At 40.5% G+C, this 23710-nt stretch overlaps 1 protein-coding gene across 1 annotated transcript in view; it reads right to left on the reverse strand.

Annotated features, from left to right (window-relative positions):
- Positions 1 to 1611: 1611 nt before the first annotated feature.
- The window catches only part of LOC132795962 (optomotor-blind protein), a 104101-nt gene continuing 82002 nt past the window's right edge, over positions 1612 to 23710 (reverse strand). Inside the window, 4 exon segments of the mRNA XM_060806942.1 lie at positions 1612 to 4241; positions 4905 to 5155; positions 10060 to 10136; positions 10235 to 10381. Coding sequence (XP_060662925.1) covers positions 3034 to 4241; positions 4905 to 5155; positions 10060 to 10136; positions 10235 to 10381 — 1683 coding nt within the window. The 3' untranslated portion in view covers positions 1612 to 3033.

Here is a 23710-nt window from a genome sequence, read left to right on the forward strand (position 1 = left end):
TGTTGTTGTTGTTGTCTCGTTATAGTTGTTGTTGTTTTCATTTTTAGTAATAATTTTTATTTAATTTGCTTTGTTTTTGTTTAATTAATTTTAATATAATTGCAGTGACATGAGGTGTTGTTGCTTGCGTTTTCCATCGTTAATTTTATGTTATTCATTTATACATACACACGCACACACATACATACATATATCTCTATATACATATATATCAAATATATATACATACATCTGTGTGCAGCTGTGTGTGTTGTCTATACGGTTTTTGCTTGCATTTCGTTTAAATTTAATTAACTATAATTAATATTGCTTTTGCGTATAATTCATTCAAAAAACAGCTAAACAAACAAACAAACAAAAAAAAAAATCATTAATTACGCATATCGATATATATATATAATTTGTTGTTGAAGTAAGTATATAAATATACACATCTATATATATAGTATATATACAGCTGTGAACATTGAAATAGCAGTGCGACAGAAACCGTTTTTTTATTTCTTTGTTTTTGTTTCGTTCGAACTTGTATTTGTAAATTTTTAAAGCACTGCTATTTCATTGTTCACATCTGTATATATATATATATATATATATATATATATATATATATATATGTATATATCTCTCTGTCGATTATAAAGAAAACAAACTGCGCTACAATTTTGCTCTTTTTTGAATTATTCAGTTTTCTTTTTATTTTTTATTTCTTTGCTGCTTTCGGTGTCTGTGTGTGTGAGTGTGTGTAAGGTGTGTTGTGTGTGTGTGGGGGGTGGGGCTGGGAGAGGTGCACAGGTGTGTGGAGGGGGAGGGATCAACTTAAAGCAGTCGCTCTTTATTTGTTTTGCTTCTAAACTTATGCGAGGAACATGCGTTGAATGCCATTTCAATATTCTCTTCACTTAGATACCAATAAAAAAAAAAAACTAATATCTGTATATATATATTTATTTCTATATATTGTATATCTATAGATACATATATATATATATATATATATATATATATATATATATATATATTTGCATGTGTATATGTATGTTGTATCTATATATATGTATAGGCTCTATTGATGTTTAAATCAAAACACACACACAATCATAATACTCTTCTAAGTAGCTATTCCGAGTCTCTTCTCTAATCTTGTCTGCATTACAAAAAAAAAAAAAAAAATCGTGTCTTGTTCTTTGGTTTTAGAACTTAAAATTAACAAAAAAAAAAATAGAGTACAAAACAAAGTCGAATAAAAATAAAATGTAAAAAATTACATAAAGAGCTGCGCTTGGCTTAGTTTTGTGATGATATACTTTGTATGAAATCTTTCTATGCTGTGAAGGATCGAAGTGGAGGGAGGCAAATAATGCTTCCTCCTAACTTCCTCATTGGTGCAGGGGAATGCGGAGGGTGGGGGGAAAAGGTGTGTGTATAAATTATGCATTGCTGTTGTTCTTGTTGTTGTTGTTGTTGTTGCTGTTTAACGGTAAACGGTACACGGTACTTAAGAACTACATAAATTAGTTTAATTATAGTTATTTTGTTTATATCATTTTTTTATTCTTTTTTCTTTGCTTTTCTTTTATTTATAATTGTTTTTTCTTCATCGTGTTGTTGTGTGTTGTTTTTTTTTTTTTTTCGGTTTGCTTAATTCATTCAATTTACGATTACTAAAAAAAAAATTCATCCTATGACTAAGAAAAAAAATGTACGTTTTTTTTTTTATTTTTTTTTTTTTTTTTTTTTCTGTTGTTGTTGTTTATGCTTGCTTGCTGTTGTTCTTCTTGTTAAAGGTTACAATTGTGTATATATATATATATATATTTATAATTTTTTTTTATATTTTTTTTCTTGTTTTTTGTTGTTTTTGAGATTTACATATATGCGTGTGTGGGTGTGTCTAGGGATGTCTGAGAGTGTGTGTGTGTATGAGTGTGGGCATCATCTTAGATGTTGCAAATATCAATATATATAACTATATATATGTAGATACGTATTTCAATTTATGTTTTTTTTTTTTTTTTTTATTTATATAAATTTGTTCAGCCCCTGGGCGCGTTTTACTTTGCAAAGATCTCTCTCGCTCTCTCGCTCTCTCGCTTTCTTTCGATCTTTCTCTTTCTATACATCTGCAGTTTCATATATATATATAGGGGTGTGTGTGTGTGGGATTTGTTACATACATATAAAGTTGTTATGCTTAAGTGCTAAAAATGGGGAGTTGCTCAAAAAGGGGATTCCAACTAATTGCAAGAGCACTGGGCAACGTGTTTTTCTTTAAGGAAACGAACATAACTCCAACTCACTATCGCTATCTCTCTCTCTCTCTCTCTCTCTCTCTCTGTCTTAGTCTGTGTCTGTATGTGTGTCTCTTTCGCTCATCTGTGCTTTAAACTAGGTTTTAAAAGCTGGCGGGTCCTGCGCATCACAAACAATTTACAGGCTAAACTTTTATATATTTGTCACTTAAACGCAAAGAAAAAAAAAAAAAAAATAGTATTGTTATTAACACTATGCGCAAAGCGACCCGCAACGTCTCTAGGCTCTATAGGGTATTACACTTCTCTCTCTTTCTCTCTCGCTCTCTTTGTCTTGCTGTGGGGAGGGGGAGCTGTGTGTGTGTGTGTGTGTGTGTGTGCTATATGCTATATGCTACAATGCCTACATAGATCGCTATTGCTGTTGTGTGTGGGTGTGGGTGTGTGTGTGTCGTCGTCGTCATAGCGCGTATTTACAGTCGCAAATGCTGGCCAGTGTTGGTTAACGCCATCAACTGCCACCGCTGGCCGCCAGCAAGTGATTGCCCCAGCCCCAGTCCCAGCTCCAGCCGTTTGTTGCACGCTAAAGCTGCTGCAGCTGTTGCGTTTGCGGTCAGACATCGACATCCAAATCAATGACCGAGCTGCGATCGTGCTCATCATCCTCATCATCATCCTGGTCATCGTGCTCATGCTCCATGCTCATCATCATCGCAGCCGTCACAACATCATCATTGTTGTTGGGGCCGTCACCATCGATGGTGCGGCCATCCAGTAATTGTCACTGATCCGCCGCCGTTGCCGCTGCCCCATGATGATGCTGCTGCTGCTGCTGTCCATGTGCCACATGCTGTTGCTGCTGCTGCTGCGGATGCCCTGCCAATGGATGCGCATGCGAATGCGGATGTCCGTGCGGCGGATGTGATGTGTGATGCTGTTGCGTGTGATGCAGCTGTGTTGCATCCTCGGAGAGCAGCGCTGCTGCTGCCGCCGCCGCTGCTGCTGCGGCCGCTGCTGCTGCGGCAGCGGCAACGCTGCCATTGTGTTGCACCTCCAACCCGTTGACCATCTTCTCCATGCTCTTCAGCTCCGACGGCGAATGTTGTGCCTGACGTTGTTGCTGCTTGCTGCTGCTGCTGTTGTTGTTGCTGTTGCCGCTGAGCAGCGATGGCGGCGTTGTCGGTGACATTGATATGGGACGCGTCGGTGGCGAATGCGATGTCGCCCGATGCGGTCGCGGACTCGAGCTCAAGCTACGCGGTCCGCTATCGATGGGGCCACCTCCACCGCCACCTCCTCCCAGGGGCAGCACATTGGGCGGCGCTGAAGCATCGGCGCTGCCATTGCCACCGCGATTGGCATTCGAGCCCGGGGTGACGGCATCGAAAGCGGAGCCCAAGCTGCCGGGCAGACTGTACGGCGAGAAGCGATGACTCTTCAGTCCCTGTAGCGGCGACACCGGCGTGTGTCCCGCCGCCGCGTAGGCATGGCCGAAGAGCGCCGGATGTTGGGCGGCCAATGCGAGTTGGGCATTGAAGAGGAGTCCCGGATTGAGGCCGGCGGGATTCATGGCCGCCGCAGCGGCCGGATTGTGCAACAGACCCAGATGCGGTGGCGGATAGAGACCATGCGGATAAAGGTAAGGCAACAGATGCGGCGACGGGTGTATCGGTGGTCCCACTGATATATTCGGCGATGGATAACTGCCGGCGGCATTCAGGCCAGCTGCCGCTGCTGCAGCCGCTGCGGCTGCACCGCCGCCACCACCGCCGCCGCCGCCAACGCCCTCCTTGGGACTGCCAGTGGAGGTGGGGCGAAAGGCACCGCCGGTGCTGCCACCGACGCTTTCCGAGCAGCTCGAGTCGCTGCCGTCGCGCTCCATGTCGTCCGCTTGCAGGCGACGGCGCAGCGCGTCCTCGGCATTCGCTGCGGCTGCGTGTTCGCCGGCGCCAGCGCCGGCAATGTGATTGAACCAGGCGGCGAGGGCTGCTAAATCGAGCGAGTGATGAATAGCACGTAGTAGGTGAGGAGTAACGAGCAACGAGTAATTAATAGCGAGTAGTAATCGAAGAGTGGCGAGTAACGTGTTATGAATAACGAAGAGTAAGGGAAGAACAGCGAGTAACGAGTGTTGAATAGCGAGTAGTATGAAAAGTAGCGAGTAACGAGACACGAATAGTATGCATGAAGCATAGTATAAAATAGCGAGTAAAGAGACACGAATAGTATGCAAATAGCATAGTATAAAGTACCGAGTAACGAGTGATGCAAAAAGCATAGTATAAAGTACCGAGTAACGAGTGATGCAAAACGAGGATCATACGAAAAGTAGCGTAAAACAAGTTAAAAATAGTGAGTAAAGCGTGGCGAGTAATTTAAATATAATTTAGCGAGCGATGAGTAACGAGTAGCGATTAAAAATGTAAAGAGTCAGGAAGCAAGCGTCGATTGATGAGCACCAAGTGGCAAGTGGCGCAAACGTATCGCAAGTAACGAGTAGTAGCGTATCAAGTATCGAGTAGCGAATGACATGTAACGAGAAGAGCAAAAGAACGAAAGAAAATTGATTAGTTAGATATTGTTTAATGGTGAGTGCCACCAACTAGCTACCAAAAGGCAGAAAGAGATGGAGATGTTGTTCAAAAAACTTACCCGAATGCTGATGTGCTTGCATCTGTTGCAGCGAGTGGCTCAATGGCAGCAGCGGACTTTGCGGCGGCCCCACCACATCCAATAGCTTATCATCGTCGTCCTGCTGATTGTCGAGCAGCGCCGCAGCGTGCGCGGGATGCAAATGCGGCGGCCGTCCGGCATGGCCCAAATGCAAGGGCGCCCGTGAGCTGCTCACGTGCGTGGGATTCAATTTGTCCGAATCGGACCCTCGGTTCGACATCAGCGCCTGCCTGTAACAACAGTTGGGCGAAACACAATAAAACCAATTAGAACATCCAATTGTTCACATTGTTCAAAATAACTATGATAGTGAGAGATACTAAAACATATATCCATAGTGTGATCCTATGTTTCTTGAGACATTCAAGTCGCAGAGATTTAAAATCAACAAAAAATATTTTAAGAGTTGTCCTTACTGCAAACTGGCTTTAATGTAGAGTTATCTTTCATTTGTTTTGCAAGATATTCTTTAACCTAGGTTTTAAAGATCTTAGAGATTATAAATGCGAGAATTATATTTTATCAAAATTTTTCTTATCAAAATCTTTGAAAATCATCTTTACATTAATCTTTCGCTTTTTGGTATTACTTCAAATTACGTTTCTTTTACATTATATTATATTTTTAATTCATCCAATTCTCTTCATTTTTATTTTTTAAATTCTTAAAATTCTTTTTCTATTTCAAATTTCTTCAACCCTCTTTATTTCTTTCTTACCAAATATGCCTTTATGTTTTACTTATTTTTATTATGATTGCAAATTATCTCTTTAAAGATATACTTCTATTTAGTGCTACAAATCTCAGAGATTTTAAAGAAGTAGTTGCATCTTTCGTTAGCACTCTTTTCACACATCCAATTTGCTTTAACCAATTCAAAAATTGTTTTATTTTTATGCTTCGTTTAGTTACGTTTGGTAAAAATGTGCAGAGTGTGTGCGCTAACAACGTATTTGATCCGGGCTACTATAATATTTTGCAGCGCGATGTTTGTGTTGGTTTTATGAGGCTTTTTGGATCTAGCGGGCACTTGCATAATATTTTTGCTAGCTGGCAATATCTGTTAAATGATAAAACGACGCTTGCGGCCCATTGCAAATGTGTCTGTGTGTGTGTGTGTGTGTCGGATGGGATGACAGAGGGAGAGAAGGGAGGGAGGTTTACGGCCGGAACCTTAATTGAAATGTAACAATGGCAGGCGGAAACAGCTTGCAGTTTGTGTCTGGGCTGACAATGAAATTGAAAAATAATTCAAAACACGTTAGTGTAATTTAGTGCTCCACACTGTCCGTAATATACAGACGGAGAGAGAGAGGCATGCCTCCCCTCCCCTCTCCACCCCCTTCATATGTATTCTCCGCCCACTCTTCTACGTCCGTGCATTTTGCTTTTTTGTTGTTCACACATCAAAGCAACGCTGCTGGCAGCGTCAGCTCGTGTTCGCCAAATTGGGCAATTTACCAACACACACACACACACACACATACACACACACACCGTGGCAGACATGTGTGTATCATTATCACAGCCCCGGAACCATCCATATAAACAGTGGCTCGCAATAGCTTCCAGCTCGCAATTCACAATTCGCAGTTCACCGTTTGCCACAGGCGTCTTCTTTTACACTTAACTGTTTTTCCACGTATTTCCCCCCAGCACCTGTGTATGTGTGTGTGTGTGTGTGTATTACTAATTTAATAGCAAATCAATTTGTGCTAATCCCAGGCAACGCTGCTAACCCACCCACTTAACAGCATTTGAAACGAGCGAAGAAAGAAGCTAATGGAGGCTAGAAAAGCAGCGTCTAAGGCGCCCAAAATGGGGCGGATTAAATTGTTTGAGTAGTTCTAAATTAGATTAACTGTTAAACTCTGATAAACTTTATAGAAACTTGGAGTAGTTCTACATTTGATTATCTGTTAAATTCCGCTAAAATTTATAGAACACACGATGTAATGGTATATTAGAAAATGCTAATAGATTTCCATAATAACTATATGACGATTTATGCGAATCTCAAATTGCTTCCTTTATTTATTTGTGTATTCGTAGCTAATTTGCCATTGAATAAGGTCCGTTTATAAAGCGCGTAAATTCATTATTAAGCATTTTGAGGATTCGAGTAGTATGTTTTGTTTTGATTTATTAAGTTGTTGAATCTATACAGTAATAAAGTACCATATCATCACATTTTAGGGAAATCAGCGTTTTTAAACGTTTTGGTGAAACTTTGATGCTTTAATCACCTCAGTGGCTTGGCAGAGTCTGTAGCTAAATCGAACGATTAGAATTAAATTTAAAAAATTTAATATTTGTTTCTTTGTTTCTAATCGGGCCCAAGTGTCGTGTATGGCGTTGAACCGCTCCTGTGTCTCACATGCAACTCGACCATAAATTTCAACACTCGCACAAAAAGCAACTAAGACGTTTATCTTTAGCTTTTGTAATGCTACCCCACCCCACCACAGACCGGTCGGGGGGCGTGGAGAAGGCGCGGCTGCTCTATAACACAATTTGTTGTTGTTGTTGTTGCTGTTGGTCGAGCATTTGCGAAAAGGGCGTCGAAGGCCGTGCTAAAAGTTGAAGAAATTGCGCGTTTGTCTGCGTGCTCTGCTCTGTAATTTTTGAATTACGTTTAAATGTGCCCAGCTTAAGCCAGTCACACACACAGAAACACACACACGCCTGTCTAGAGTTGGTGTACAGACCGCGCCCAAGCAAAAAACAGAATTTATATATATATATTTCAAGTGAATACCGACGAAAAATTGTGCCGCAATTGTCAACTGACGCCTGCGGTTATTTGTCTGGGAGAGACGAGTATAGAAAAGTGCAAAAGGGGAGGAAGGGCAGAAGTAGGAGAAGAGTATAAAGAAGGAAGCTGGCGCAAAAGGAATTTCAATTGCGCAACCGCTTCTCGAGCTGCTGTTAAAACGTTTTCACTTTAGATTTCCGCTGTGGCCCGCGGGGCCCAAAAAAAAAACTGGCCGGACAACAAAAGCGCGCCACACACACACACACAAAACACCGCACAAAAAGGGGTTGAACGACAAGGGAAGGAGAGGGGGGGTTAAAGGCTAATAGCTATAGAGATGAATATCATTGAGAGCGGAAGCTGAGAGAGAGAGAGAGGCTCCTGCAAAGTTGCCACCAATTAGCGAGACACCCAATGTGGTGGCAAATATCGTCATGGCATTGTTGTTGCTGCTGCTAATGAAGCACCAGAAGCTAAAGCAAAAGGGTTAACCGCAGTCACAGACACACAGCTTAAGCATTTAATGTGACTAAGTCCCGCTAATTGCTCAGCGCATTTTAAGCACACTAATTGAAAGTGGCTGCTGCCAATGAAAACGAAAAAAAAAGTATAGCATACTTTACAGCGCCGCTAGTAAAAGACAAACTTTGTGACTTTCGACTTTCGAGTTTGAGTTTGAGTTTGAGTTGACTGACACACGGCTGTCACAGCAATGACCAGCAACTTTTTGGCAAGACAGACATCAACAGTCAGGGGGGGAGGCGACGGGGGTGTGTCAGCTAATGCCAATCAGAAGGCGGCTGTAATCAGTTTTACAACAACTCAACGGGAAGTCGGTTGGCAAGTAAATTGTTTGTGTCAATGCAAAAGACTGATGAAGTTGTTCCATCATCGACTTGCTGTCTGCTCCCCCGCTTTCCCTTGCCCCCTGCGGGTCACTCTTCTACTCGCCCCCTCGCTGCTGTCATTGTCAGAGTGAAAATTGATTTGTAACGTTTAACAGAAGCAACTATTAAATGTCATTCATCATTATGCTAAGTCAGCGAGACCGAAAGAGAAACACAGCGAAAGAGCGAGAGAGAGAGAGAAAGAGAGATAGAGAGAGAGAGAGATGGAGCTGCTCGCCGGAAACCGGAACCACTCCAAGCTCAGCTTCCTCGTCCCCGGTTCGACATACAGTTTGTTGACTTTATGGTTATCCTTCAAAAACAATTGCAAAAAGTCAAAAGCATGCCTCGAATGTTGTTGGTCAAACAGGAAATTGAAATCAATCCATCAATATGGATTACAAACGCACTGCGGGGGCAGCAGCAGCAACAACATCGACATCGACATCAGCAACAACATCGACAGCAACAGCAACCAAGGTGCCAGTCATCATCATCCACATTGGAAGCGACTTTTGTGGTCACTCGCTTCTCTCTCGGTCTCTCGGCCTCTATGACTTGCAATTTGACAAGCAGCAGGCTAATTAGTTCCGCACAGATTTGACAAAAATTAATGTCTGTGCTAATCATGCTCTACAGATACAAAATGTGAGGCTCAGCTATAGATTGAGATACCACACAGTTAGACAAATGACTCGCATTCGCATTCGCTTTCGCATCAAATCGAATCGAATCGAATTCGAATTCGTAGCTGAATGTGAAGTGCACTACAAAGTGCTGATTAGTTTGCTTATCAACTTGGAATGGGGGAGAGAGTAGAAGTCCATCCTATTGAAATGCCATTCAATTGGATTTGGGCAACTGTCCTGACAACAAATAGAGAGCTTCTCATAGCTGCCTTGGCTACCAATTTCACAAATGCTGCTTCCACTTCAACAATGAGTTGGACGTAAGTTGCTTAAGAGCTTACTTTAACTTAAAACAGACACGTCTTGCAGCGTGCCACAAATTAGTTGCGCCAAATCATGCAAGCTATGAGGAAGATGGATATAAGTACTCTATATAGCAAGCACAATCAATGGCATCTCTATCAATGTTCGTTGAGTTAATCCATTTCAAGAGTTAAGAATTAAGAATTATGCTGTCAACATTTAGTAAACTAAATTTCAAGTCAAGGAATATACCAATTTGTATAAGAATTTAACAATAAGTTTCAAATGTGCCCGTATTATATATATCATAATCAGCATAATCAACGTGACCGTATTAAGTTTTTGGTATCCTTGACTTTGTTGTATGGTCACACTTGAAATTCACTCTAGAAGATTATTTGATAAATTACGACAAGTGGTCGGTTAATGGATAGTTATTAGAGTTTGTTTCTTAACAACAATTGGGTTTCATTTCCAAGTTCTGAGAGAACACTTGTCTTCACTTCCCCCTTGAGCTTAACCTTTGCTAATGGATCGGACTTAACTCTAGTGATACTCACTTCTTTTCCCGCTTGCCAGCACCAGTATCACGAAAGCCCTTCGCAAACGGATTGTTGTCAATTTTCAATTGAGTTATCTGTACGTTGGGGGAGAGAAATATGTAAGTAAACGTTGCTCAAAATGATTTATTATTTACTACATGTGTGTATGTATGTGCGATGGATTTTGGCTTACCTTCTCATTTTGATATGCAGTCACGGCTATAAACTCCGTCTCCTTGAACACGTACGTGCGAAACGTGGAATATGGTAGCTTCAAGATATCGTTGGCTCGCACCAAATGAAAGCGCGGCTGATACTTATGCATTGAGTTCAGTATTGTCTGTGGGGATAAGCGAAAGGAAGGAGAGACAAAGATTAGTTAGCTTGGCGTGTTAAGTACAATGGGGGGATCAATCAACAACACAACACAAAACAAGAACAAAAACGAGAAACGAGAAAAACGAGAAAAACGGAAAAATACGAAACGAAAGCAAGTCGGAGAATAAGCGACACACAAAGTATGATTTCCCCTCTAGAGTAACTTGACAAAACTTGACACACACAGCACAGCACAGCACAAAATACATATTGCAAATGGCCAAAACGCGGCGACATTCCTGTCCTATCCTATCCGGTCCTTTGCTGTCCTGTTCTGCCTGTTCTGACCACCCACCAAAGTGCACGACAACGACAACGAGCATGAGCGAGAGCGCGTCGAGTTTTGTCTCATAAAATATGAATTTGTCGGCAGCAAAAAGAAGGCAAGAAACAAACCCCGAAGACCTCCCATGCTAGCAAGCTAGCAAGGCAACAACATTTGCAACTTGCTGCGGTTGTTGCAGCAAAAGGAACACCTTTTTAATTACCATAACTCGTCGAATCGACTTCGATTAAACGACAACGAACTGCGCACAGCGTCTAGACCGTTTTCTCTAGGCTGCTTTTTGGTTTTTTTTGGGCTGCGTGTGGACCTCACAAGAGACGCTGACGTTGCCATTTTGTTCGTGTAATTTTGAAAACAAGCCGCGACTTTTGTCTGTTCCAGCGACTGCCTGTGGTTGCCGTTGATGGCGGCGACAACGGGCAGACAACAACCAACTACCAACAACCAACAACAACAACAACAGCAGCAGCAGCATTGAACTAGACAAGAACTTCATGGCGGAGTCTCTAGCCGATTGTATTCGCATTGTAGTCTGCATCTTTTTCAAAATACGAACATATACAATGTATGCATAGTATCTTGTATCTTGTGTGTTAGAGAGCTTGATTCGCACGCCCTCGGCGTAGACCACCAATGGCGTCTGTGGTGTCATGCTCAAAGGTGTGACTAATAAGATGCTTGTTGCTCTTGCTCTTGCTGTTGTGCAATTGCGGATTGTTTTGCTCTTGTTACCAACAAAACAACCAACAACAAATACGATTACATCGCAATGATTAGTTAAACACACTTGCATTTATAATTAGCCAACGATCATGGCGGCAACAACAAGTAGAGCAGGAAACGAGTTCTTTGATAGACAAGCAAACTGCATACTTTTGGCTTGAAGTTGCTAATAACGAGTTGAAAGCCAGCGAGCGACTTAGAACGACGAGTAACAATATTGAGTGATTTATTGCTGAAGTTGAAGTAGTTTTAAGTATAAACAATAAGTAATAATTGTAACGAATTGATTTATGATGTTTAAGAGCGAGTAATAGTGAGCGAGTTGAGCAACGAGTAACGAGTTGTTAATAAAGCGACTAATTAAACACCAAGTAGGTTATTATGGAGCAATACGAAATATGCGTAATACTAACGAGTAGTATTGATAACAGTTAAAAAGCAACGAGTAATATTCAAACGTGTTAAAAAGCAATGAGTAATATTTAAACGTGTTAAAACGCAGATGGGTGACGAAGTAATAAACTTCAAAAAGCTTATCGGTGAACAATGTAAGATTAGCGAATAAATAATTGACACTAGCGAGTGAAATACGTAACGAGTAAAGTTGAAACTAGTCAAAAATTCACAAATACTGCAATCTTCTAATGAGTTGTATGAAAACCTAATGAGTATCAAGTAAATAAATGTATTTGTCTAAAAGATAACAATTACAACAATGACATAGAACAATTAATACATAACGAATGCATAAGAAAAAGATCTGAATCAAATAAAACTGCTGCTAACAAGCCGATTAAACAAGTGCCAACGAGTAGCGACACAACTGATTGATATCAGCGTAACAAAATGCGGCAAATAACAAGCGAGTCAAAGTTTTACACTTGGCAATTTTATGCAATTGAAAAATGCCTCAACACAAAACTAAATAAGCTACTACTCTGAATGCATTCGAACAGCATTCACATTAATATGAATGCTGTGCTTGTAGAAATCATTGGACATGACGTTGCTGTGATCAATGGCTTAAAAGCTTTAACAGCTTTTTATTGCCAGATGCCAAAAACGAAAATCTCGCAAAATAATATAAAATAATAATAATAATAATAATGATTAATTGGCAATGCGTCGCCATTTTGCTGTTGTTGTTGTTGCTGTTGCTCTGGCTGCAGTTGCCAGTGCAACCAACGAAACGAATATTATTGCTTGTGACAGTCGGCGATTTGGGGCGACTTTAAAAGGCAAACACTTTATTGGCATGCGGCTAAAAGCTGTGGATCATCAATCAAACTCTGAGTGTCAGAGGGAGATAGAGAGAGAGAGAGAGAGAAGGAGAGCCTTAGCGCTTAGTTCATAAATCGTTTGAGCAAAATGCTGTGCTGCCTTTGGAAAATGTCGTTTGCTAATTTGCTTTAAATTTATTGACACATAAATTCATTTAGGCCGCCGCAGCAACAACAACAACAACGATAATCATGATCATTAAGTGAAATTACTCGTTGGTTTTGCATGCGTTTTGCATGTGTCTAGAATTTATTGATAAAACAATTTGCATTATTACGTACAATTGTATTCAATTTGTTGTCGCTGTCGCTGCTCTGGGCGTGGCTTCAAATTGCGAAGAGGCGCAAAATTGTCATTTAAAATGTGATTCGTCGACGAGTTGTCGTCGCTGTCGTTTTGCCGAGTTTGAATTGCGATTTAAATGAAAATAACCGTGAAGATAGCCATAAAAAAAAGCAAGCAAAAAAAAAAAAAAAACACTATAATATGTGCATGCACAATCATGTTGCCGTTGTTGCTGCTGCTGCTGTTGGCTGCATTGCTGCTTTTCAAATGGGCATAAACAAGTCTAATTAGACATGAAGTGCGATTACACGGACGCCACGCAGTCGTTGTCGTTGTCGTCACTCGACAACAAGCAACACAACAAATCAGCAACACACAGCACACAGCAATTGTTGCTGAGACAAAGAGATTGCGATTGAGACTCAACAACTCCGCAGCAAAGTCTTGTTGTTGATTGAATTGATGATTGGCAGCCAGACTCTAATGCAATTATGCGTCAAATATTGTCTAGATTTTTCGCATTATGATTGCTGCAAAACTAATGCAAAATTCAGCAACATTGCAGCACGTTGCAGCTAGTCTGTTGTGGCTGCTACTGCTGTTGCTGCTAGCAAGTGGCACTCCAATCCAATCCGTGGGCCACTTAATCACTCTATATATATTGACCAAGTGACAAACTGATTGAGCCGCCGGCAGCCACGACCAAAAAAGGTAGCAGCAATTTTGGTGCTGCCGAGTTGCCAAGTTGCCGAGTTGCCAAGTTGCAAGTTGCCGTTGAACGCTGCCAGTTGCCGTTTTGTTGCTCTGGCTGTTGCTGTTGGTGCTACGTGCAGTTGCCTTGGGGCCGCATCTTTCACGCTAGTCATGTGCCCCGATATGCCCGCCTGCCTGCCACATGCCTCCCCCCCTTTCCACGCCGCGCCACCATTCACCCTCTGGCTGCAGTGACACGTTTGTTTTGGGCTTTTGCGTGTTGATTGCTAAAGGCGGAGTTGCTGCTGGTGCTGCTGCTGTTGTGATTGCTGTCGTCGTGTTGCTGTTGCACACTCATTGTTGGCATATTATCACATAATTTAACTGATGATGGCACCGCAGTTACTCTTGTTGTTGTTGTTTGCTTAACGCTGTGTGATTGCTGTCGTTGTTGTCAACTTGTTGTTGTTGTTGCTGTTGCTGCTGCTGTAGTTGTTGCTGCTGTCCATTGTCCGCTGTTGTTGTCGGTTGGCGTGCTGCTTAATTGAATGATCACTCACACTTTGATTTGGCATGTTTTGTTCACATGCAAGCGGCAATAACACAACACACAACAGCACAACAGCACATCAACAGCAACAGCGACGATCGCTAACGGTTATCGACAGTTTGCATCGACTGAACTATTAACTTACACTCCCGATATCATTTTGCTCGATCGTGAGTGAATTCCAGCAGCAGCAGCAGCACCAACAACATGCTCAAATTACAGCTAGTTACACAGCTAGTGCACAGCTGGTTTGTGTGATTACACAGCACATGTAAATCGCATGATAAACTAATATTGTGGCGTTATCGATTACTATCGATTGCTAACAAGCTTGTAATTGCGCATGTTTGCAGCTCATCAAGCGAGTGGAGACTGAGTGCATTTCTGAGAGTTAAGCACGCACATTAATATATCGATTACGGTATATTGATATGTGGATTTAGTGCTGTCGATAACATATCGATTGCACTCAATCGATAAATAGTAGTCGCTACTCTGCACTTCGTTGCAATCAATATCAGTTTAAAAAGTTGCGTAATTTATGAAAATGTTATCGATATCCATCGCTAACGATAGTAAGTGTTATCGATTGAAGATGATCAATATATTACTAACACAACTACAATTTTATGTAGAGCAAACAATGTGAGTTTAAATAGCAGCAGAATTTGTGAAAATGTTATCGGTAATCGACGCTAACGATAGTAGGTGTTATCGATAACGATAATACCATAACAGTTTTAAGCAGAGCAGCCACATCTTATTAAGCTCGTAGTTTGACAATATTTATCGATAGACGTTTGTCGCACGCTTTGAGCTAATTTCTGTGACAACTGGCAAAAAAGACTTTAGCTAAAGTTCTAAGCACGCCGACGCTTGCAGCCTAATCTTTGGCTCGCTCTCCTCCGATTGTGGATTGTCTGTTATTGCCAGTTATTGGTCGCTCAATTAGGCAACACTGGCTACTGAGAGACTTGGCGATCGGGACAGAGAGGCATGAACAGGGGGCAGGGTGCAGAGTGAGGCAGCTACCAAAACCATTTTCGGCTACCTGTTGACCAATTATGGACATAATTGAAGGCGCCGACAACGACAACAACAACAACAACGATGTTGTCGATGACGACGACGATGTCGCCTGTTTGCTGTTGTTGTTGCTGCTGCTGTTGCTGCTGCTGCAGATGAAGATGGGACACACAACGAACACTCACTGACTAAGCGTCTCGAGGCTTATATTTTCTTAATTTTGTGTTATTTTTGTTGTTGTTGTTGTTTTATGAAGCTGTCGCTGTATTGTCTTAAGCTGCTTTCTGAAAGCTAAATCGATATGCATATTGAGCGATCTATACCATAAATATCAACACGAAAACGCGGCTCGAAACATGTCTTAATTAAGCCAGCAGGTCAAAAACTAGCAGACGTGAAAGAGGAGGGAGCTAGTCTAGAGAGAGAGAGAGAGTGATGAAGAGGGGGAACCGAAGAAGACCCACCATGCAGTCAGCCGGCTTTTTACATGTGTATGTGAGTAGACAGTAGATATATATATATCGATGCGTATATGTATGCGATAAATCGGTAAATTATGCATAATTTTATAGCCGAAGCAAAAGCAAAAAAAAAAAAACGTAAAGAAAGACAAAAGACACAAAATACGAGCAGTAGCTGGAGGATGTTGGCCCGGTTCTCTGTGTGTTATAGCCACCCAAGCGTTGATTCAACAAACGATGTTGATGCTGATGCTGTTGCTCTAGTCGAATTTCATTGATCTCTGTCTTGGAGATCTCTGATTTGCGGAACGCTAGAGTTGAGTGCGTGAGTCGATGTATTTCTGTTGACAAGTCCACCGATGTTTCAAATATACGCATAAAATATTCGAGTGAAGCAAGCCATTGAATGAAGTTTATTATTAAAAAATGTCTGTGTTAGCTGATTTTTTTAATAGCCACTGAATCATTAAAATTTAAACTTTTAAAAGGGTAAAAAAGGAAATTGCTTTGATTAATGGTAAATTAATATACCACAAAATACTAAAGATATTGCTAACACTATATTTGGTATATTTATATAGTACTATATTCAAAATATGCAGTAGAGTGTAAAATATAGCAGATTGTCAGATGCCCATAAAGCAGATATAAAAACTTCTACTTTTACTAACAATTTGCTGAAACATATTGTTACTTCAACAATGCAAAAAAACTTCAAATAAGTAAGGATTTAAAATATAGATCTAAAGTTCTATTAAACGAAATACTTTCGCAAGAGAACTAGAAAAATGTTTTTATTCAGTCAAATAAACTAAATTATTAACCAAAAAAACTCTGATCATTGAAGTTATATATTTTTGTATTTTTTTATTTTCTTATCATCTCCGTTTTTGTCGTGTCGTGCTCACGCGCTCATCTCTAGCTGTTCAAGCGAAGCTAAACTCTCACGCTGGAGATTGTAAGCAGTAGCTGAAGCTCAAGGGAAAGACAAGGCAAGTTGATGAACATTTCATTTAAATAATGTCAAAATTTATTTACAATTTATAACAATTCTTTTTTGGTGGGCAGTGGCTGCTGTTGCTGTTGTTGCTGCTATCTTTTGGTGGTCGTCGTCATCGATTGAACGGAAAATGTTAATTAAATGGATTTACATTTTAATGACAACACGAAGCAATGAAGCAACGAAGCAAAAGAGCCAAGCAACAGATTGAGATACAGGCGTGCACACAAAGCCCCCAAACAGAGTTGTTGCTGTTGCCACACAAACACACAAACACACGAGAAGTTGTGTCCAGCTATGTGAAATGTCTGTGCTGTGCTGGTCGCTCTTTCGTCCTGGCCTGGCCTGTTTTGTTGTTGTTGTCGTTGTTGTTAGCGTCTGTGCGCCGGTCAAAACGGCGACAGCCAATTGCAAATTTGCTAAACAAAATGGGCGGCGTTTTGGCCACAACAACAACAACTCAGCCACACAGACTAATGATGCCTGGGCACAAGAAAACGAAAAACGAAAAGAAAAAAAAAAGAAAACCTCTGAGGCTGCTTGCGACCGCGCCGTTTTGTTTTGTTGTATGCAAATCGCAGACGCAGACGCATTCGTTGCTGTTGCCATTGCCTTTGCTTTTGCCTCCCTTCGTGCTCACCTTTAGCTATAGTTTCTGTGGCGCCGAGAGACTCTCTTTTGAGTCACAGTCGATTGGGTAAAACAAAATGCTGGAGCACTCGATACACATCGATTTGCTTTGCTTTTCTTCATTTCTTGACTTTAGCAATTTGTGTTTTTTTTTTGCTGTATTTTGCGTTGCGTTGCGGTTCGCTGAAGCGAGCGGCCAATGAGCCGAATGAACAAATGCGCAGTCGATAACGATGACCATGGCAATTGAGATCAGCAAACTGTGGCGAACGAGTTGTTGATTTGAACTAAATTAGATTGCTAAGCGTGGCTTTAATATATTATCGATAACGATGGCCAACTTTTAACTAATCGGTAATTAATCGATAATAGCCACAGATCTAATCGATATGTTATCAATAACCACATGATAAATAATTGAAAGCGAACGCGACTTTCAGAGATAGAGATACATGGTATCCACTTCTTATAAAAGTGTCGAAGAAGAACTTGATCGATAGTATTCATACAAAATATCGAAAGAACAAAAGTCTTAACCTCTTTGTTTCTTCCCTAGCAATTTCTATGCTCTCGATTACAAAATTGAAAATATCAATTAATTAATTAACAAAAAGATTACTCTTTGCTTTTATATGCTAAATGCTAAAGCTGGATAATTAATCGATAGTAACCGGCGATTCGTAGAAAATGTCGAAATAACAGCTCCGAATGACTATTCGGTGTGCGTTTCTATGCTAATCGATAGCGTGATCGATAGCAAGTAATGCATACAATTTGCATTATTTGTTGGCTGGCTGACAACCTGGCACTCATAACTCCATAAATATCGATACACATTTATCGCCGCCACAGCGATGCGGCGTCATAAATAATGCAGCCCCCCGCCGTTGCAAGACGATGACGACGAAGACGAAGAATTCACTTACAAATGAGCTAAGTTAGTTATGGCCATCCTGTCATAGATAAACGATCAGCATGGCTAATGGTGAGGCAGCAGCTACTGCCTCATCTCTCTCTCTCTCACTCTCTGTCTGTTTGTCTGTCTCTTTCTTGTACTTGACTATCGGCAGAAATGACAAATATTTCAAATGATTTCAACACTTTGCCGACTTTTGCGATTCGGGGCGGGCGAATTGCGAATTGCGAATGATTTGCGTTTTATTGCAGCTAATAAATTGAATTGGCGACCCACCGCGTTGTCTGAGTTGCCGGATTCAACTATTTTCGCATTGACTATTTGTTGCGATAAGCTGGTCTTAAGTTGCCTTCTGCTTCTGCTTCGACTTTAAGTTTTGTGCTGAGCTGAGCTGTGTGTGTTGCATGCCACATGCAATGCGACGACGCGCATGCGTGTGTGCATTTCAATGCAACACTGATAAAGGTGTTCAACGCTCGATGACATTAGCACCATCCAAATGCCGCATGCCGCAATCAACTGGCAGTTGCCGCAAGTTGCCTCAGTTTGCCGTCGCCGTCGTTTTGCCATATTTGTCGGCACCTTTTGTTCTTCTTTATTAAAAAGGCGAATAATCATAATAAAGAACCAACAACGTTGTCGTTGTCGTCCATTTAGCCACTGAGTTTTGGATGAGCAGCCGGCTCCAAACCCGCCAGCGCCGAGTTTTGTTATTGCCGGCAAACTGCGTTGGGGTTCGGGTTTTTATTCTTCGTCTTCTCTCTTGTTTTTGTTGTTTTTTTTTTGGTTTTTTTTTTTGTTTGTATTTTGTATTTCGAGTGACTTTGTCTTTGGGTTCTTTGGTGAGGTTCAGTTCAGCAGCTCGTTCGGTAGCTGCTAGACTTGGACATTAATCGATAACACTTGAGTATTTTTTCATGTTTTGCAGGCGAGCCATTAAGCGATTGTCCACCAATCGTTGTTGTTGTTGTTGTTGCTCTTGTTGTATATTTAGGCAAATAAATGTGTGCGCTACGCCAACTAAGTAGATATATAATACATGATCTAGTTCTTTAACACTGCAGCTGCTGAACACGAGTTGAATAACCTCGGCAAATGATCAATCAATATGTCATTAAGTTGAACTAAATAGTTGCCCAAAAGTTGTCAATTTGATGTCAACTAATTAAGTGTGTATAAATTGTATATCAAGAATAATTGTTTTCCATTCTGTTCAGTTCTTTGCTGTATTTGGAAAGCTATAACTTAAGAGCATACAATAGACCGCTCAATGAATTAAAAGAGTAACTCATAGTTAAGTGCGGCAACAGAATTTTGTTTATATTTTCTATGCAATGTTGTCACAATTTAGTGTGACTCTTAAGTAATTAAAATATGCAGGTAAGTGCACAATGGTTGGCCGTTAAGTGAAGCTTATGTAAAGCAGCGAGGCTGTTAAGCGAGGTGTTAAACTGTCTAAGAAGGTAACTAATTAATTTTTCTATTTGCTAAGTTGTTATATTTGTAATGCCCAGAACCAATAATTTTAAAATTATTTTTCATTTAACCACAATTTCATTTAACTGCCAAATTATGCAACACATTATGGAACTTAAATGAAATTGAAGTTAAATTAAATATTATTTTCAAAATGTAATGCATTATTCTGCTAAGTAATATTTGTGAAGCTAGCAAAACAATATTTCAATGAATTCACATACTTCATAATGGATTAAATAGTATGCAACAAATTATGACAATTAAATGCAATTTTAGTTAAATATTCATAGAAAATTTGTTTTGAAGTGTGATTTAATTTAGTTGCCACAAATTATTGTGTTCAGCTTGAAGTACGCCACTTATTTAATTCGTAAATACAAATAAGTATTAATAATAATAATAATTTATCTTTTTCCACGTAGCGCATTCGCCTGTTCGCCTGACTGTCACATTTTTGTATGTTCCCAACTTTCTTTCCCTTTTTTTTCGCACAGTTTTGCTGAGCTCCCAAATCCTGTTTCCCAGCTCTCCCAGCGCTTAATGAAATTCAGCTTAAAGCGTTAATGACGATAGTAGCAAACGGCGTCAGTCGCTTTTTTCTTTTCTTTTATTTTGGGCCCAGTTCTGGCCAAATCGCAATGTCTGCGGTGTCCGCGATGTCGGGACTGCGCCTGTTTATAGTCAACACTCGGCAATTACTAAAAGACAAATTTATTTGCACGCATGCATATGAGATGCGGCGGGTTCGGATTTTTGTGCGTCTTCTTCTTGTGTTCTCAGTAGCTGTGTCGATGTGTCTGTGTGTCTGTGTGTTGTTCGTCGGCGACATGGACAAGTGTTAAGCATAATGCAGACACACTTAGCAGACAGCATAAAGAGGGGTGAGTGAAGGAGGGGGAAGCTTAATTGAAGTGCGGTCGCGTCGCCTCATTGGCGTTAAGTGTCGATAAATTAAGCATACGCAATGTGCGCCGCCGCTCGAACACAACATAGAGCAGCAGTAGCTACTCCACTTATGCATATGCATATATATCTGGATAATCTGTTCATCTGTTAAATCAGCTACCGGGTTATGCGCTAGCTTCTGATATTTGTTTTTTTTTTTCTTTTTTTGCCCCGTTTTCCTTCTTGTCTTTCCTTTTCTTTTCATTCATTTTATGAATGACACTCGAGGCAACGCAAATGTGAAAGGCATCTTCTTCTTCTTCTCTCCTCCCCTCCTACTCTAGAGTGCGCATAAATTGCTGATAATTTACAGCATATAAAAATCAACACAAAACATTTTATGTTAATGAAAATAAAAGTAGAGCTTCGTCGAGCTCTCTTCTTCTCAGGTGAAAGCCCCACCACCAGCATCGACGACAACCGAAATTATTATCAGCAGCATTCACATCAACATCATCAGCATGATCATTGTGATCATCATCATCATCAGCTCTCGCGGGTAGACAACAACACAACATCCTCTGTTGAAACAGTAGCTCTCTGGGCCGCACAGGCTCACAGATTCAGCTCAAAGCAGTCGCACAGATACCCTCGGACAATTAATGATCAACGCCAAGCAACTAATGAGCGCAATTTATACTGCAGTCAACAGCAGCATAGACCGGGAGACCGAGAACCAGAGAGAGCACGAGAGTAATTTTTCTCCTCTGACTTTATTTTGGGGGAATGTTGTTGACCCGCACAATTGAGATGCTCACGATAAACAATTTAAAGTCAGCTGAATGTATTTGATTTTAAAACGATTCATCACACGTTTTCACACAGAAAAATCTTGTAAATTCCTTAGAAATATTAACAACTTACAGTTGCTGAAATATATTTGAGTAAGTTCCTTTAAAGTACAACTCAAACATAAACCAATCCAGCTGAAATGCTGGCCAAATATTTCCTACTGATTCAGAATTACTTAGAAACTTTTTCAAGATTTTGAGTTACAACTTTGCAGTTACTGAAATATATTCTAATGAAATGGTTTAATCACAAATTTTGAATATTGGAAAACTCAACAATTCTAAACGTTATTACTTTGCTAACGTTGGTCACACTTTTTGTACAAAAATATATTTTATAGATTTGTGTGAAACTGGCTGTGGCTTAAATACTTTTTTATCATTTGAAAAATGATCTTAAATTATGTTTTAATAAAAACATTTCATAGTTTTACTCGCTGAAATACTTTGCTATTTGAAAACAGGATTAAAGGTTTGCTTTAATAATGTTCTGCTTTACTAATGTTAATCAAAGTTTGCCCTAAATTTTGCATTGCACTCTTTTTACTTCCAAGAGCTGACAAAGCTTTTAGGAACTTTAACATAATTCTCTGCAATACTTTTCTGTTACTTGAAAGCTGAACTAAAATTATGTTTTAATAATGTTTTTCGTTACTAGTGTTAATCAAATATTTTATAGTTCTGCACTAAACTCGTAGTTGATGAATTGCTTTGCACTATTTTTGGTTCCAAGCGCTTTGCAAGCTCTCAACAGCTTTAAGTTTATAACCATTTGTTTTACTGCAATCACTTCAGTTGCTGCTGCTGCTGCTGTTGCGGCATCTCTATTGATTTCTATCGCGTATTCAAGCATCAAATAGTTTGAGCACTTTTCACGCCTCCTTCCACCGCGTTGTGTCGTGGAGGCATTTTAGTGAGTTATCGCATGCAACGCTTGGCACGATCACGATTTTAGTGCAGCCAGAAGTCGTCAAATCCAAATCCAAATCCAAATCGAAAACAGGGGCAAGCCAAGTGCGTGTTACAGCTTCCCTTCAGCAACATTTGTTCGATTGCTTGGGGTTTGAAGGTAGCCGCTATCTTATCGGGGCGTAAGTAGTCTGCTGTTGCCTGTTTGGCCTGAGAGAGTGGGTCGCTCGCTTCCCCGTCACACCATTAACTTTGTTTTATAACTTAATTTTGTTGGTCGCAGCAGCAGCAAGCAAATCGACACTTGTTTAATATTTAAATGTAAATTTAAATTTAAATTTAAATTTTGGATTATCGCTCTCTCGCTCTTCCTCTTCCTCTCTTTCTTGTTTTGGTTAATGAATGAATGATTTTTTTTTTTTTGGCTGTTTTTTTTCGTTTTTTGGTGTGTGGCTCCAAGACGTGACCACCACACGCTGTGGCTAGGGTCTTGATCTTGTTTTTATGGCTGCACTAGGCCGGATAACAGCAGCAACCAGCAACCAGCAGCAGCAGCAGCAACAGGCAGCGAGCATCTATTTAAGTTCTTTGCTTAATTAACGAAAGGAAAAGGCAAAGCGTAGCGAAGAATGGGACATAAAAATTAATTAGCAGACAAAAAAAAAACAGAAAACAAAAAACGACAACAACGAGAAAAATCAAATCGGGATTATAACGGTGTGTATGACAGGCGCATGCGAGTTGGGTGGGCGTGTCTCAGCTTATTATCAATGGGCGCCCAACGTGCGTTGCACAGCTACAATCAGAGGTAATCTTTGGCGCCCAACGTGAGCTCAATTTTGGAGCTCATTCAATTCACAATTTACATGCCGCACTTATAATTAAGTGTAAATTTATGTAAATTTTCATTGCCCTCGGCTAACGCTTTTCCCTTCCGCCGCCCCCGAAATAGTTTGTCGTTTTGTTACCTGTTTTCTTGATTGGTTTTTTTTTTTTGTTTTGTGTGTCTGTCGTCTGTTTCTTTTGGTTGATTGAGGAAATTGTCGCTGTTTGCTGCTGCTGCTGCTGTTCCAAATTGGCAGCTAATCAGTGAGCTAAATGCAACGGAAATACCCAAATGCGCGACCATATATAGGAGAGAGTCTCAGGTTGAGAGTCGAGCCCCCCAGCCCACAATTTCCCGTGCGCTATGCTAATGTATATTTCAATACTCAAGTTTAGATTGTTGAATGTCTGTCTCTCGATGGAGTGTGTGTGACGATTTAGGTGGCCAGACCACAAAAGAAAGTCCCCAAAAATCAAAGAAGCTATAAGCA

The sequence above is a fragment of the Drosophila nasuta genome, chromosome X (genome assembly GCF_023558535.2).
Source record: "Drosophila nasuta strain 15112-1781.00 chromosome X, ASM2355853v1, whole genome shotgun sequence".
In the NCBI taxonomy this organism is placed as follows: Eukaryota; Metazoa; Arthropoda; class Insecta; order Diptera; family Drosophilidae; genus Drosophila; species Drosophila nasuta.